Below are 14,792 nucleotides of genomic sequence, written 5' to 3' on the forward strand. Positions count from 1 at the left end.
GTGCGTGACTGAAGTTCTTTCCCCCTTTCCCTACACATTGGCCTTGCGCCTTCCTCTCGAAATAAAGGACTTTGTCAGTACCGACCACCGCGTTTGTTCTTCGTTATTGGCTGAAGCCCAGGACATGCCGTCGATTCAGCCAGTGGAATAGGGTGTCAGATTCAAATCTGGAAGCCGACCGTGGCGGCTGCGTTTCGATGGAGCTGAAACTCAAGGGCGCCCGTGTGCGGTGCGATGTCAGTGCTTATAGATACGCAGGTGGTCGAAATTATTTCGGAGCCTTCCACTACGGCACCTCTTTCTTCTTTCACTCCTCCTTTACCCCTTCCCTTACGGCGAGGTTCAGGTGTCCGCCGATATGCGAGACTGATACTGCTCCATTTACTTCCCCAAAAACCAATTTTCAGTTTCAATCGAAATTGGAATCAATCATACCGGCCCTTAGGTTTCATCAATTTATAGACACTACTGCACTTTCTTTCTCTCTCCTTTCAGTCCCTCCTTCATCTGTTTTTTAATAGCACGGTTGAGGCGTCCACCGCGAGTGAGACTGCTGGTGCGCCTGCAGGAAAGGGAAAAAAATTGGTTGTGAGGAAAGGAAACGTGCTGGAACTGTTCACTCTCGGTGGACACCTCAACTGCGCCACGAGAGATTCGCGTTGCGGTCCGCGTAATGCTCTCAGAGAAGCGAACGTGCACTTGCGTAGTGTTCTTCCGCAGTTGTGTAAAGCGGTCGCGACAGCAGCGCGTCGCACACGCACGATGTGCTTTCCACGTCCCGCAGCGTTCAATGACCACTGTTTTGACAACCTTTCATCTCTGCATCTACGCTGTCCACAGCGGCCACATCCGTTAGCACGGCTTTTCGTTGTGTTGGACGGTTGTGTCTAAAATGCAGCCCAGTGAAGCAAGAATTAAGGCAAGTTGGTACACGGCTTACTTCGTGGTAAACTTTCCGCCGCGGTGCTCACTTGTGTTTTATGCCGTTTATTTTCTTCAGTGGTTGTCTAATGTGAGCTGCCCAGTGACATCACTTCGTGGTCGTAAACCGTTCGATGCTCGTACGCTTGCGTAACAGGGGGAATGGTCTGCTAAGCCTTGCGCGCGTCTGTGTTGAACGCTGGGCGACATGTGACACGAGAGGCGTTAATAATCGTCTTCGTTTTCTTTTTCCCTGTTGGCGCAGGCTTCGGTGAAGCGAGCTTCCCCCGCGCGCGCCCGCAGCCGTGAAGGGGGGCTGGCAGGCGGCCACGCCATGAACGGCCCCGAAGGGGGCTCGGCTCCCCCCGGGGGGGCCATGGGGCCCTCTCTGTGGCCCCGCCATGCGGTGCCCAAGCGCAAGATGGCCGTCGTGCACGGCCCTCTGGTGCCGCGAAACGCGTCTCCCGGCGAGGAACTGCGGCCCAGGGAGCTGGGACCTCCAGGACTGGCCGTCACCTCCCCTGGACCATGCGCGGACCTGGGCTGCGCCAGGGACCCGGCAGCGCCGTCTGGGTAAGTGCATATCATGGTCCCGCTAGCGTCCAAGGAGAGTTGTTGAAGTCGAAACTTGTCCGTTTTCCTGGTGCTACTTCGCAGTGCCATTTTTCGTTCTTAGAACACGTGTGCAGTTCTTGAATTCCTGACAAAGCGTTGAGCATCGGTAGGTGGATAGGTAAACTTTAATGATTAAAATCAACGGAATGTTCCTTGAGGTTTGTGGGTGGGGTCCTCATTCCAGAGCTCCACTGCTTGAGCTGTCAGACGGACCTGTTTCATGAGGGCTTTTTGGTCCTCGATACGATCACTGGTCAGGATCGCCTCCCACCGCTCAAATGACGTGTACTGCGTATGTAAGTGGTTCGGTTTCGCCCGCATCGCCACGAAATGTGGAGGAGTGTTTGGCGTGCCTGGCACCATGGGCGTGTGTCAGGGTATAGTGTTGGGTGCATGAGGTGAAGTTTGTGAAGATGAGGGAAAGTGTTCGTTTGGATGTGACGCCCGCTAGGAAATACCGTCCTGGGTGTTCGATTTTTTTGCGAGGAGGTTATTTTCGGCACTGAAGACGCTGGAACTCTAAGCGTTCGTGTTAAGTAGAGGGAATAGGGATGAATTGCAATGTGCTGCATGGCCCCGCGTGGTTGGCTGCTGCTCGAGCTAAAGCGTGCGCCCTTTCATTTCCCTCTAGTCCCTCGTGACCAGATGTTCACGTAATCTGGTGGGGTTTATTGAGGGGTTGGGTACCCATGAGTTGAGCGACGTCTTTTGGGACGAGTCCTCGCAGGAAGTTTCGACAGGCTTGCTGTGATTCCGTGATCACATGAGCGCTGCGCCCTTGCGTGTCCCAGTGCCGTATGGCAAGTGCAACAGCGGCGGTTCCCGCCGCCGCTGGAGAGTGGACTATGAGGGGGGCAGTTCCAAACGGCAGCGATATAGCTTTGTGAACTCAGTGAATTCTACCTGAAATCCTGCGCAATTCACGACTTGGTTTTGTGTTCTGCACTCTTTGTTCGTTTTAGTGGCTTTTGAGGAAAGGAAATGCAATAACTGTCTCACTTCTTGGTGGATGCCACAACCGTGCCATTAGGGAAAGGAGGAAGATTGAAGTGATACAATTGAGATAGAGATAAAGATGCCATATACAGTGGAGAGCTTGTAATAATGTTGACCACCTGAGGATCTTTTAATGTGCGCTGACATTGCACAGCACACGGGCGTTTCGCCTCCATCGAAACCTAAGTAGCATTGCCAGGACACGAGTGGAGGGAGCATAGGCTACACCTCGATGCAAGCGCATAGCTGCTGCGCGCCTGTTTAGGACGACAGAGTTGACCCTGCTGAAATATTACTGCACGTGGCAGCATTCGGTGTATGCAGGGCCATGGCATCTCCCGTCCGGCCCTGAGCGAACGTGCAGTGCGTGCTCACAGGGCAGTAAGCACGTATTGCCACTCGTCCCACGCATGCTTGCCGCCACGCGCTTGAGGCGAAACGCAAAAGGCGCCCATGTGCTGAGCAGTGTCAGTGCGTGTTAGTGATCCTCAGGCGGTCGAAAATATTCCGGAGCCCTCCACAACAACACTTCTTTCACATTTCACTCCCACTCCCTTCCCCCACGGCGAGGTTGAAGTATCCGCCTAGAAGGGAGGAGGTCTTGAAAACTCAATTATTTAGTGCTCCGAGAGAGCCATGACCACGCGCCAAGAGCTTTTGTCTATATGGGTAATACCAGATGTGCACTCATAATTATTTGCAGGGACGTCGTTCTTCCGGGTGGACAGTGCCGAGGGACCTCGCCTCGGGACTTCCGCTCCTCGAGGGACCACCGCCCGTCGAGGGACTCGCGAGACCTGCCGCTTAGGATAGACGTGGGGGCTTCCGTCTCCAGAGACTATCTGTCATCCAGTCCTATCGGCCGCCTTCCCGCGAGAGAGACAGCAGTTCCCACCAGGGACGCCACCGCGTTGTCGACGAGGCTGTCCAGGGACATGACCAGGGGCGACTCTGCGCGTCCCAAGGACGCGACGTCGCCCATCTGCAACACCGTCATGAGTGCCTCTTCGTGCTCAACGGCTGTAGTGACCCCGGTGACACCCCCCACAGTGACTGGTTGCAGTGGTGATGTGAACATGCCCAGCACCGTGTACGGCTCCAGTCCTGGCCGCAAACTGGAGGACACCTTAGCCGGCCTAAGGCTGGCACCCCCTCGAGAAAGCGTGCTCGTTCGTGGCCCGGGACTGTCTGCGGCCAGGCCGCAAGTGACCAGCCCCCAGATCCTCGAGCAGCACATCAGCAAAATCATCTCCGAGAACGCGGCCATCGTGGAGACGCTCGACCCGCTATGGACCAAGCGCTACATGCGCCACAGCAGTTCAGGCAGCAACAGCTCTTCGTCTAGCAGCGTTAGCGGCAGTAGCGGAGATTCGAGGAGTGGAAGTCTAGGCGGTGGTAGCAATAGTACGCGAAAGTGGAGCCTGGACCCCTCCGCGATTGGGTCGCGTGGTCGCTCCAACCCACGGAGGGTCTCCGAGAGCGCCCTAGTGCGAACTTCGTTGTCCCCCTCGACTGCCGTGGCCGCAACTTCGGCGGCCACTGCCCCGACGTCCACCGTCGTCGCCCCGCCACCCGACGCGCCCGACGGCAGCATCATCCGTGACCTTCTCCTGCGGCATCGCGGCGAAGGTGGCGCCGAGGGAGCCTGCCCCAAGTGCGGCATCTGGTTCCGTAGCGCTGCCACACTCGAAGTGCACCTCGAGCACTACTGCAAAGCGCCCAACCCGCCTCCCAAGAAGCGCAAGATATCGGAGCCCGTGCTGTCTTCTCACCACGCGGCCGCCGCGTCCCGATTCCAGTTCCCTCCGGTGTCAACCCGTGCCGCGGATGACATGATGACCGGGCACGTCAACAGTGTGGGCGCCAGTGGAAGCAGTAGGAGCAACAGCGTTTCGTTCCTGCCGGGCCCACCGGCAGGCCTCGACAAAATGCCAGGGCCTCCGCCGGCGCTGCCACCCCCTGCGGCGCTCCCACCGCTGCCACCACTCCTGGCGTCCTCTCCGCCTTCGCTCTCCCCACCCGTCCTGACAGCCACACCTCCGGTCGTCACAGCGGTCCCGACCACGAGTCTCCTTGCTCCTCCTCTCAGAGCCAACCGCCCAACGTCTTTGGCGCTGGGCGGCGGTGCATCAACACTTGTGGGCTCGACACTAGTGAGTCCCGAGACCCCTCGTCCCAAGAAGACCTGCCTGCAGCTCTATATCAACGGCCATGCGTACACCTACCTGGGCCTCAAGTGTTCCACGCGCTCCACCTACTGCTGCATCTACCGGCCTCAGCCCATGTATGTGGCCCAAGAGGCCGCACCCCCGGGCCTGTCCATGTACTCCGACTGGCGTGTGGTGCCGGTCGCCGAGCCCGTGCCGGGCGTGGCCCACGTGCGGCTGCTCAAGCACTACGACTCCCGACAGTGGCTCCACTCGGGCACGTCTTGCACCACCATGAGCCCGTGTGGGGCCGCGGCGCCGCTGGTCACGCACTCCAGCTACTGGCTGTTCCGTAGCCGCGCTCCGCCTAAGGAGGCCAGCCAAGTGAGTATGCCATTTGACCCTGATCTCTCACCATACAGACCTTTTAAAGCAGTGATGCTTTCCTGCTTGTTTTCTGCCCTTCTGCGAAGTTTCTGTGGAGCATATACCACTGACCACTTTTCCAACAAAACCTAGGTCACAGTTAGATCCTCAGTCATGCACAGGTATGCCTTGGCACGACAATATCAGAAAGCATTATTTTTCTCATTTCTGCTCATGTATAAGCTGATGGTTATAGTTGTTTTGCCATTGGAGGCAGCTCAAATATGTGGCTTGCGGGCTAAATGAGGTGTGAGTGTTTTTCACGGCATTTGCCCAAAGGGAATTGGCCAATGGCCGATGGTTGGTAAGCCCAGTAAAAAAAAACAATTGGAACCGATTGTGTTTCCAACTGGTTTCCGTTGGTTCTAGTTGGACTGAATGGGTTTCCAACTGGTTCCACTTGGAATGGTGTTCCTACTGGATAGTCCAAATGGGCTGCCAATTGGACCAGTTGAGTTTCCAACTGCTTCCAGGTTGGAATGGTGTTCCAATTGGACAGTCGAAATGGACTCCCAACTGGACCACTTGAGTTTCCAACTAATTCTAATTGGAATTGTTGCTCCAATAAGTTTAAATAGAGGGCCATTTGGACACAGTAGTAGCCTGGTAATTCACGTTTACATTGGATGCATAGTTGAGTCAGTCTTCACCAACTTGGTGAGCCCAAATTGGTTTTTCCAACTGCATCCAATTAGTCTGAAAACTGCACCCAATATATTCATGTGAACAACTGCATATTTGAAAAACGGCAATACTAATTAGGTTGTAGTAAGAACTATTTGGAGCTTAATCTGCTAAATTGTATACATCATTTATGCTATCTCTGCCGTCGAACATGAATTAAATACTATGCTTAACTGGTAAGCACCACTAGCCCCATTATGGGGGTCCCACATATGGGATATATAAGCAGAAGCAAAAGTTTATTGTGCACATGGATATGTGTTGGGCTTTATGTTAGGTGTGTGACTGTACTAGCTGATTTCTTGAGTGTAATGCTATATGATTCGTATGATTTCCAAAAAAGATTAAATCCCTTTAAAAACTTGGCATGAGGTAAAACACCTCGAGGAGCCCGCTGTCCTCGCAGATCAGTTTTTCTTTTGCACCTTAATATCTCTCACATTGTGTACTTTGTGCATCTTAATTAATTGGGTGGTAGACTTTGTGAAAGTTTCCTGGATGCAATAATTTCCTGCATGGGACCTAATGGGAACTATTATTTGAGTTGGCCCAGTTGGTCCAAATGTGTACTAATTTACAATTGGAAATTGCAGTTGGCACAAATTGGAAATTTCCCAATTGGAGTCAATTGTTTTTTTAAACTGGGAGTCGCCGGCCTTGAGTTGGTAGCCGATGTGCTCAGCCGACTAAACTCGGGCCAACGTCGGGCAATGGCTAGCTAGTTGCTCTGTCGGTGAATGGTTGCAAAATACAAAAACCAACCGCTGGTAAACGCCTGGGAATAGTTGGCCACCAATGCGTAGGCAAGCAAAAAAGGCTGACACCGGGCCACCAATGGCCGCTAACCACTTTGGATAGATTTTGAGTCAATTGCATGTAATTAAGACGCAGCCGCTGGTCAGAACGCTACATGTTGTCTTTATCGTGTGTGTTAGAGCCAGCAGAACTTTTTCAAATATAGCCCAATTTGAAATACTGTTTGACGCATGCACACTTTAAAGCACGCTATCCCATATGCCCATAAGCCCATTTTATACTGGCACTACATTGGCATTATCATAATTTTTGCTAATAGGTTCTCTTTTCCTTAAGAATGGGTTACATCCTTGTTTTGTTTGCATTAGCACAAAAGGAGTGTCATGAATGCACCGGTACAAGAAAAAAAGCTTTGACGAGTGATTTGAGTTTGCGCCTGGTCAATGCACAATCCCTGGACGTTCAAGATAGCTGAGCACACTGTGGCTGATGAACTCGCAAATCAGACACTAAAGTATTGTGGGTGCTTCTAATAGAGCCTGCATTATATGTGATGGCACTGCAAGCTAAAACAGTTGTTAAATATTCAGTTTTGTGTGATTGTGAGCACGTCTTAGCTGAGAAGGCAGAACATAGCAGCGTGTGGCTTGATATTGTCATTTTCTGCTTCACAGTTAGGAGGTTAGAAATCGCGACATTTTTCAGCTTACACTTTAATCGGTGTCCTGCAGTGCAGAAATTTGAAGAAGTCTCAGTGAAAGCATACGATGTATGTCTCATTTTGTGACACTAATGGGCTAGAGGTTAGTTGCTACCAGCCGCAGCACTGTACATGTCTTAGTGACTCTGCAGCATCTTAAGCTGTTAAGGGCAACCACTGCTGCACATTTTTCCTTACTTTTACGCTGTTATGCAGCATATGGTGCCTGTTTCAATTGTCTAGCAGCATTCAGCTGAAAATAATGGTTGCCAATGAAGTTCATATTGTGCAGTGTAAATATTCTGTAAAGACTGATGGACACATTCATTTTTCTTGGTATGTTTAGTTGCCGATTCCATTTACTGCTTCTACTCACAAACGCTCATAATAGTTGGCATGGCATATGGGGTTTAATGTCACAAGGTGATGCATGGGCTATGAGGGATGTCGTAGTGTAGGGAGCTGCATTTCTGCTGCTAAAGTATTTGGCGAACAAGCGACAATTTTAAACAGAGTCCAACCATAATCTAAGTCAGATGAACAAACACAAAAATGTGACACAGATGGTTCCAACAATCTAACATGTTGATTTTTTAAAGCTGCAGGATACCAAACCTTAAAGCGTTTTAATAGAAGCCTCTGAGCATAATGTGTGCTGATTTCATAAACATGCATGCATACACCGAGCTTACTCAATTGCTCTTGCTCATAAGTTATGGGTCATAATTTTTCATATTATATATAGCATTCAGAAGGTATGCAGGCAGCATCCTTATAGAGATTCATACACATGTTTAAGATGTGCTCTTAAACATGTAACCACCTAGCAACCAGCTAGGAGCATTGTTTAAAAGCAAGGCATGCTTGGTTTATTTTAAGCGAGTTTCAAATAATACTATTGCTGCATGCATTCTTCCTGTCGAGCCTGCTCTGGTCTTGTAATGTAGCAGTAAGATGAACGATGCATCATTGTTGGAATACAATGCCCCGATACAACCAGTCGTGCCTAAACTTGTTTATTTTTACCCTTTCAGTTCTCAGTTTGGCATTGTTGCATTTCCTTGGTCTTGTATTCTTTGTGTTGTTTTGTAAAAAGCTGCCATGTTGCATATTGGTTGATGAACGGTACATCTTTGTTGTGAGACAGAGCTTGTGAATCTGCTGTGATTCTTGTTGGCTTTCCAATATTTTCAATCTGGTTTGTTTAATTAGTTAGTATTAAATGACATAATGGCATTCCAATGCATATCGAAATTCGTTGCCATTTGTTTTAACCTTGAAGCTCATCAGTATGTTTGCTCCATCAGTTGTTAACTTTTTTTTTCCATGCTGTTTTCACCAGCTGTTGTTAGTAGTTGTGTGTGTTAGTACCATTTGCAAAAACAAATCAAAGCCATGCTACAATTGCATGAAAAATATTTAGGAACTTTGTGCAGTACAATTTCTTGCTTTGAATATCTTGATTATGGTCACTATATGCAGCACTTCATGGAACGAAACATGAGAACACATTGCTCCTGTGCTGAGCAGCATGAGTCATCTTTTATATTAGTGAGCTGTCTCACATGAGATGCAGTGACAGATGGCATGTTCGCAGACCAGCTGTCTTGCTTTTCGTGTGCATGCAGTGTTCTTCCTGATGCCACCTGTCGCTCTGGTTTTCAACGTTGGCCGCGCACTTGGACATCCTTCTCACCATTCGGTTGCACCGTACTTTGACTGCTCATAGCGAAAAATCATGAGGCGCATTCCCGCCTCTCTCTTATCTGCTTTGAGTTCAGAGAGTCGTGTGAACACAAGGCTGCTATTGCCTTGCTCTTGTTGAGATTAGAACGAGGGCCTGATCTTATCTCAGCAGCCATCACTTGAAAATGCGATACCATGGGCAGTGTTTTTGAAATAATGGTGATGGCATATTATTGGCAGCTTCTCTACGTTTGCAGTCAGCTGAAGAACTTTGGCAGCCTTGCTCATTTTGACTGAACTTTCCTCTTGGAACAGGTGTCTGGGTGCTCTTTATAAAGTCAAGCATTCGCTTCGTTGTCAGCACTTGATTAAAAGTGGCAATTTCACCCAACTGCCTAGCAGGTCACCAACATTTTCTAAGGCTGTATGTGACAAAGTAATTATCTTGTTGCAATTTTTAGCCTGCTAAATTGTTAGGGTTCTTGCCCAACGTTTACCATGGCTTCTGCTCCAAAGGATAATGATTTACGCCATGTGAGCTAGCAAAAGCAGAGAACCACTACAGGGAGACGAGGGCATTGAAGAAAATTGTATTAATGAACAAACATTACAGCCGAAGTATGTGGACAAGTATGTCGTGTTTTATTTAGCTTTTGGTTCGAGGCCGGGGTTTGAAGTTCAGGCTTCAGGCAGAGATGGGTGAAATCAGTGACTGGGGACCTTAGTGATAACACACTATAAAATTTTGGGACTACTTAATGCACCTTAATAGTGCACTGCTATAGTGGTATGTTCTGGATTCACTGCGTCGCATTTAAATGCGATGGGTGATCGGTTGTGGCTCGTGTGGTGGCGAGCAAAGCTGATCTGTTCATGCCGCCACAGGGTCAAAACCCAGGCATGATGCAGTTGCAGTCATATTTATTTTACTTCTTCAAGTCTAGCTGGCTTCAGGCACTCAAATAAGCAACAGGTTTTTTTTCGAGATTGGAAACCTTTGTGCTAGCGCACTAAAAATAGAGCTTAAACATGAGGGTATATGATTAGTTATACATCGAAGGCATTGGATGCTCTTTGCTGGTGCTGCTTGTGGAGGTGGCACAGGAAAAAGTGTAAGACACACAAAAAAAATATCATAGCTTCAATCACAAGTGCTCAGGGGTAGCTCTCAAGCATTTGCAGTTTCCCTGGTTAAAAAATTGGCGGGGGTTTAGCTCTGGCTAAACCTGGAGCAACGCGATAGCTGCAGCTGGCCGCGTGGAACTTGCTCAGTTGAATTGCAAAGTCAGTCTTTAGCCGCTCTGTTTTGCTGGGCGTTCCTTCATCTTCATCCCACTTGACACGGCGCATGCGCACAGCTGTGGCAGCTCTGTTTCGCTGGCGCACCGCGCCGCCGGCAGCAGCAGCTGTTACACACCACGTGGCTGGTCACGTGACCAACCAGGTGATGAACCATGTGATCAGCCACGGCGCCGTGTCGCCGGCACCTGCTCCGCACCACGTGACCAACCACGTGACAGCGTGGCGGCGCCGCCACTGCCATGGTGCCGCCACGCTGAAGGCTCGAAATGCTACCGTAATGTAGCTATCGCTACAAAAGCAAGAGCTTCCCATTTTTTGACTGTGTTGTGCAATTCAATACTTGTTTGAGCAACGGGCCTATCTTGTGTTGCAGCACACTGGCAGCATTTTTATCAAGGCCAAGTGCTGCAAAGTTTCTGTACAGTTTTTCAAGTTGAAGCCTGGTGCCTCTTCTTTTTTTCAACTCTTTATATCCTCATAGTATCGTGGCTTTATTGGCAGATAGGCTTGCCAACATTCTCATGAGCATGAGACCAAGTAAGCAAGGCAGCTAACTGCAGCTAATCCAATTCGCCAAATTACCGAATAAATTTGACTCCCTCTAACCCATTTGCTTCTGGAGGCCACCTGTGGTGACAAAGCATGACCTGGGTTGCTTCAAAGAATCAACAGTTACTCGTGCTGAAAAGGTCACATATGAGAAATATTTCTTTTATTTGGCCTGCAAGAGAATCGCAGATCTATAGCAAATAAAATGTTTGTTGTTTATGAAAAGTCTTGAAGCAATCAGGTGTACGAACTGCGAAGTGGCACTCGTCACACTCCTAACAGCTTTCGCTGTTTTTTTCCTGGGCTTTGTACACTAAACATTTGTGTGATGTTTTCTACTATGCCGTCATTCGGAGGTATTTGGCGATCAAAATGGTGCCATTGACAAGCCTCTAGGCTTATTTGGGATGGATCTACAGCTGGTTTCCTGTGCTGTTGTATTGGGGCAGCGCTGCCATGTGAACGATCTTTTGGCGATCAAATTTGCTCTCATTTTCGGTTGCTTTTAGTGGAATTGATAGCTGATGTAATCGGCCAAGTACGTGAGCTTGGCGAATATTCCCTTGCGCACTTTCAGATTTCCAAGCTGGAACTCAAGCTAAATCTGAAGTGCCAGACTCAGAGTCCTAATCCTCAGCTTTCGGATTAAGTCACACTCACTGCTTTCAGTATCATCTAAAAGTTTAGGCTATTTACAGTCTGTGCCCCTCACTGTCGGAAAACAGCGCATGAATATCAGCGGCCCTGAAACTTCAGTCTTCTCGTGCTGCCATGGTCTTGTTCAAATGAGGTGGCGAAAATTTTCCGGCAATATATTTTAGAAACTAGCAAACAGCTGGTGTCGTCTGATGTGGAAAGTACTGTCTAAAAATTAGCAGCCAAGTACCTGACACCATTTGTTCATGCGCATTTAAAGTCACTATTTTAAAATGAGGACGATGAATTGCAGTCTTTGGAGTAAACTGGTAAAGATGAACTTGAACGGACTGTTAAAATTTGTTCACCTTATCAAGAGTGCCCCTAGAAGGAGAGCGCGAGCATGCCAGATATGTCTAAATATAATAATGATTGAAATGGCCTTGCAGAGAGAAGGTAATTGTGAAATAAGTGTTTATTGCACTATGCATAAGTAAAAGCAATGGGAGTGAATGGTGTAAGTTGGAAATTGTGTAGTCGTCTTCAACAGTGACTGCTTTTTCTCTCCTTTGTTATTTTCGCCTTCCCTTTGGTCGCGAATGCTGTGAGTGCGGTCGGCTAGCAGGCTGTAGGCTACCTTTCTGATGCCATGTGTTTGCACTTGATTGGCTTTGGCAAACTTTGCAATGTAGGAACATTGAGGTGCCACAAGCATCACAGATACAAGTGTCACAGGTCGCACTGCAGTGATCTCCAACTAAACCTTTTTTTTTTCGTTGTTTTGAAGTTTGCTACATTGTGTGAACTTGCCCTAACTCGCACCTTGCTGGCTTGCTTTCTTTCACCATGTCCACTTCTGTTGGTAGCCCTGCAACAAAACACAGGATAGCTTGCAAGTTTCTTTGCTTCTGAAACTCAATCTTGTGGCTTCCATTGCTTTCTGTACAGTCCACAGCCATGGAGTCCGATGCCAGTGCTGCTTCTCCAAAAGCTAGCGTGCAGGAGCCAGTGCCTTCGTCGGAGGCTCCGGTGGTGATGGAGTCGATGGAGTCTGTTCCAGTCACTAATGTGGCCACTGCCGAGCATGCTCAGGTTAGCAGCCTTGAAACTCTATTACCTTACAGCGAGAGCTGTCAGTGCCTCATTTCTTTAGATTATGGTCTTGTCGTTGGCGTCCGGAGAAAGTAGGAGAGCACAAAGGAAGGCATGTGCAAAAAGAGGGAACAAGTGGCAAGGAAGGGATGAAGAGGTGCTGGCAAGCATGAGCATCTTCCCTTCCGTCACTGAGTGTAACACGACTTGCTTTGCACCTGGTGGCTGTTGGCGATGACAGACTGCCCTGGTGTTGAGTAAGCGTTATGTTGGCTTCAAGACCAAGAAATTTATAAATCGCTGAGCTCGTCAAGACTCTGCACTTTTAGCAGTGCAGAATGCTGGGTCAGTACGGGTCAGAGTTAAGAATTCCCCATGCATGGCACTGAAGCTGCAGCAAAAAAGATGCGCCATGAAGATCGTGTTATGCATGCCAACTGAACTGAAGCAAGCAAGCTAGCGTCGGAGGCAAGCAGAAGCTAGAGGAGCCAGGCATGTTTCACAAGCTATTCCAGGACCATTCATTTGGGTTACAGCTGCTCCGTGTGTGATTGCCTGTGGTTGCCTGGTGACCTCACGGCATGTTTCCTTTGAGTTTTCAACTACTTCAGATTCTTATGCATCTAAATGTAGCATCATCATTGAAATGCACAAAAATTGAGGTTAATATGAAAATTTGAAAAAAAAAATGATAAAGCTATATATGTTTGCATATATTTGGGAGAGTACTTGGTATTCACAGGTGAATGCCGAAAAAAAAGTGTGATAGAATGTTCACCTCATGAAAGTTTTGTTGGCTATGCTTGCATGCAGAGTGACAAGTGGCTTTGTTAATGGCTATGATTGTTGGTCGCCGATATTCAGAGTTGGTGGTCATGTGAATAAAAAAGTATGTTGCTGTTTTAATTGTTTTTTGGGCACTATACTCATAAAACTCCTTAGCCAGGGATGCTGGAAATAAAAACTACAGAGCATGGTTCTGTACTCCTGTCCTTGAGCTACCATTTCTGAAATGACTGGTTAGCTTAGGCGGTGCGTCAAGGCAAAGGTGTAGACCTCACTGGAAATCACACTCATGTGAATGCACATCATCTCGTAGAAAACTTAGGAAACCTGTTCATTTTTTCTACTTTATTTTGGTCATAATTGGCAGTTTGGCTATGATGTTTACACCACGATCCTCTAGTTGGGACTTGTGACAATAATTGATAAGTATTTTCTGCTTTAGTGCCAAGAAAGGTGTTAGTGAGATAAATAACTCCTTGTTGGATGCGAGTGATTTTGACAAAGAAGAAAATTCCCGTTTTTACTACAGCACTTTTTATGGCCCATATGCAGCCTTGATTTTACTTTTGCCTGAAATTGTTCAGCAATGCGTACACTTAATGTTGTCGTGATGTATAGTGGAGCAGTACTCTGAAAAGCTCACTGAAACAAATTGTTGATGGCAGGTGCAGTTGACTGAAATTGCAGTCTTCATGAGGCAGCTTACTAACACGTAAAATTTTTACCTTGCAGGTGGTGCAGTCAGTTGTGCCTTCGGTACCAGTTCCAACCATGCCCCAGGTAATGGCCGCAGTGGTTAACTTTGCTAGGCTGTCACACAGTGTCAGCATGTGGCGTCACTTAACACTTAACCGCAACTACAGATAGCCACAGTATGAAAGGAAACTGCCAGCTAACTTACGTGAACAGATTCTGTTGTTACTCTTATATATCGCTGTTGAATGTTCCTCAGCAGCTTTGTCCATCTAGAGAGAAACTATTTGAAAGAGAGGAAAAAGTGTGCTTTACACTCATACCTATGGAGCACTCATACCTCTGGAGTTGGAGCACTGCCTGTACATTCATCCTTTTCAGATCTTGGATCTGTAGATATGTTCAGTCTCACAGCATGTTCAAAACAAAGTGAACACTGTGAAGGCGAGCCGACAGTTTGTGCTACTTTCATTTGCTTGTCATCCATGCAAAGTTAGGAAACTGGCGCCTTGTGACTGTAGCTCACTCCACTTTAGTACGAACTTGTGAAGCAAACCGTATGCTCTCAGCTGTTTTTACTCGCTTCAGCAACCTACTCTAACAGTATGAAGCCAGAACTTTGACAAATATTGCATTTCTTATATGCAGTTGAACCTCATTATAACGAAGTTGAAGGGGCCCGGCGATTAATTCGTTATAGCCACAGCTTTGTTATAGCCCATGTTGACCGAGCTTCCAAGGGTGATTGTCATTCCTTCGTTATATGCATTATTTCTTTCTTTCTTTATTTATTTATTTTTCTT

General features: G+C 48.1%; 2 protein-coding genes across 3 annotated transcripts in view; both read left to right on the forward strand.

Annotated features, from left to right (window-relative positions):
- LOC144099350 (small ribosomal subunit protein uS12) overlaps positions 1 to 14,792 on the forward strand; it is a 247,506-nt gene that overhangs the window by 181,968 nt on the left and 50,746 nt on the right. The window lies entirely within an intron of this gene.
- shn (zinc finger protein schnurri) overlaps positions 1 to 14,792 on the forward strand; it is an 89,998-nt gene that overhangs the window by 62,601 nt on the left and 12,605 nt on the right. For both annotated transcript variants that reach the window (XM_077632575.1, XM_077632574.1), the window contains exons 2-5: positions 1,187 to 1,494; positions 3,236 to 5,063; positions 12,367 to 12,510; positions 14,029 to 14,076. In XM_077632575.1, the coding sequence (XP_077488701.1) occupies positions 1,256 to 1,494; positions 3,236 to 5,063; positions 12,367 to 12,510; positions 14,029 to 14,076 (2,259 nt within the window). In that variant the 5' untranslated portion in view covers positions 1,187 to 1,255. The remainder of the gene's footprint in view (positions 1 to 1,186; positions 1,495 to 3,235; positions 5,064 to 12,366; positions 12,511 to 14,028; positions 14,077 to 14,792) is intronic.

Source organism: Amblyomma americanum, chromosome 7, assembly GCF_052857255.1.
Source record: "Amblyomma americanum isolate KBUSLIRL-KWMA chromosome 7, ASM5285725v1, whole genome shotgun sequence".
Lineage (NCBI taxonomy): Eukaryota > Metazoa > Arthropoda > Arachnida > Ixodida > Ixodidae > Amblyomma > Amblyomma americanum.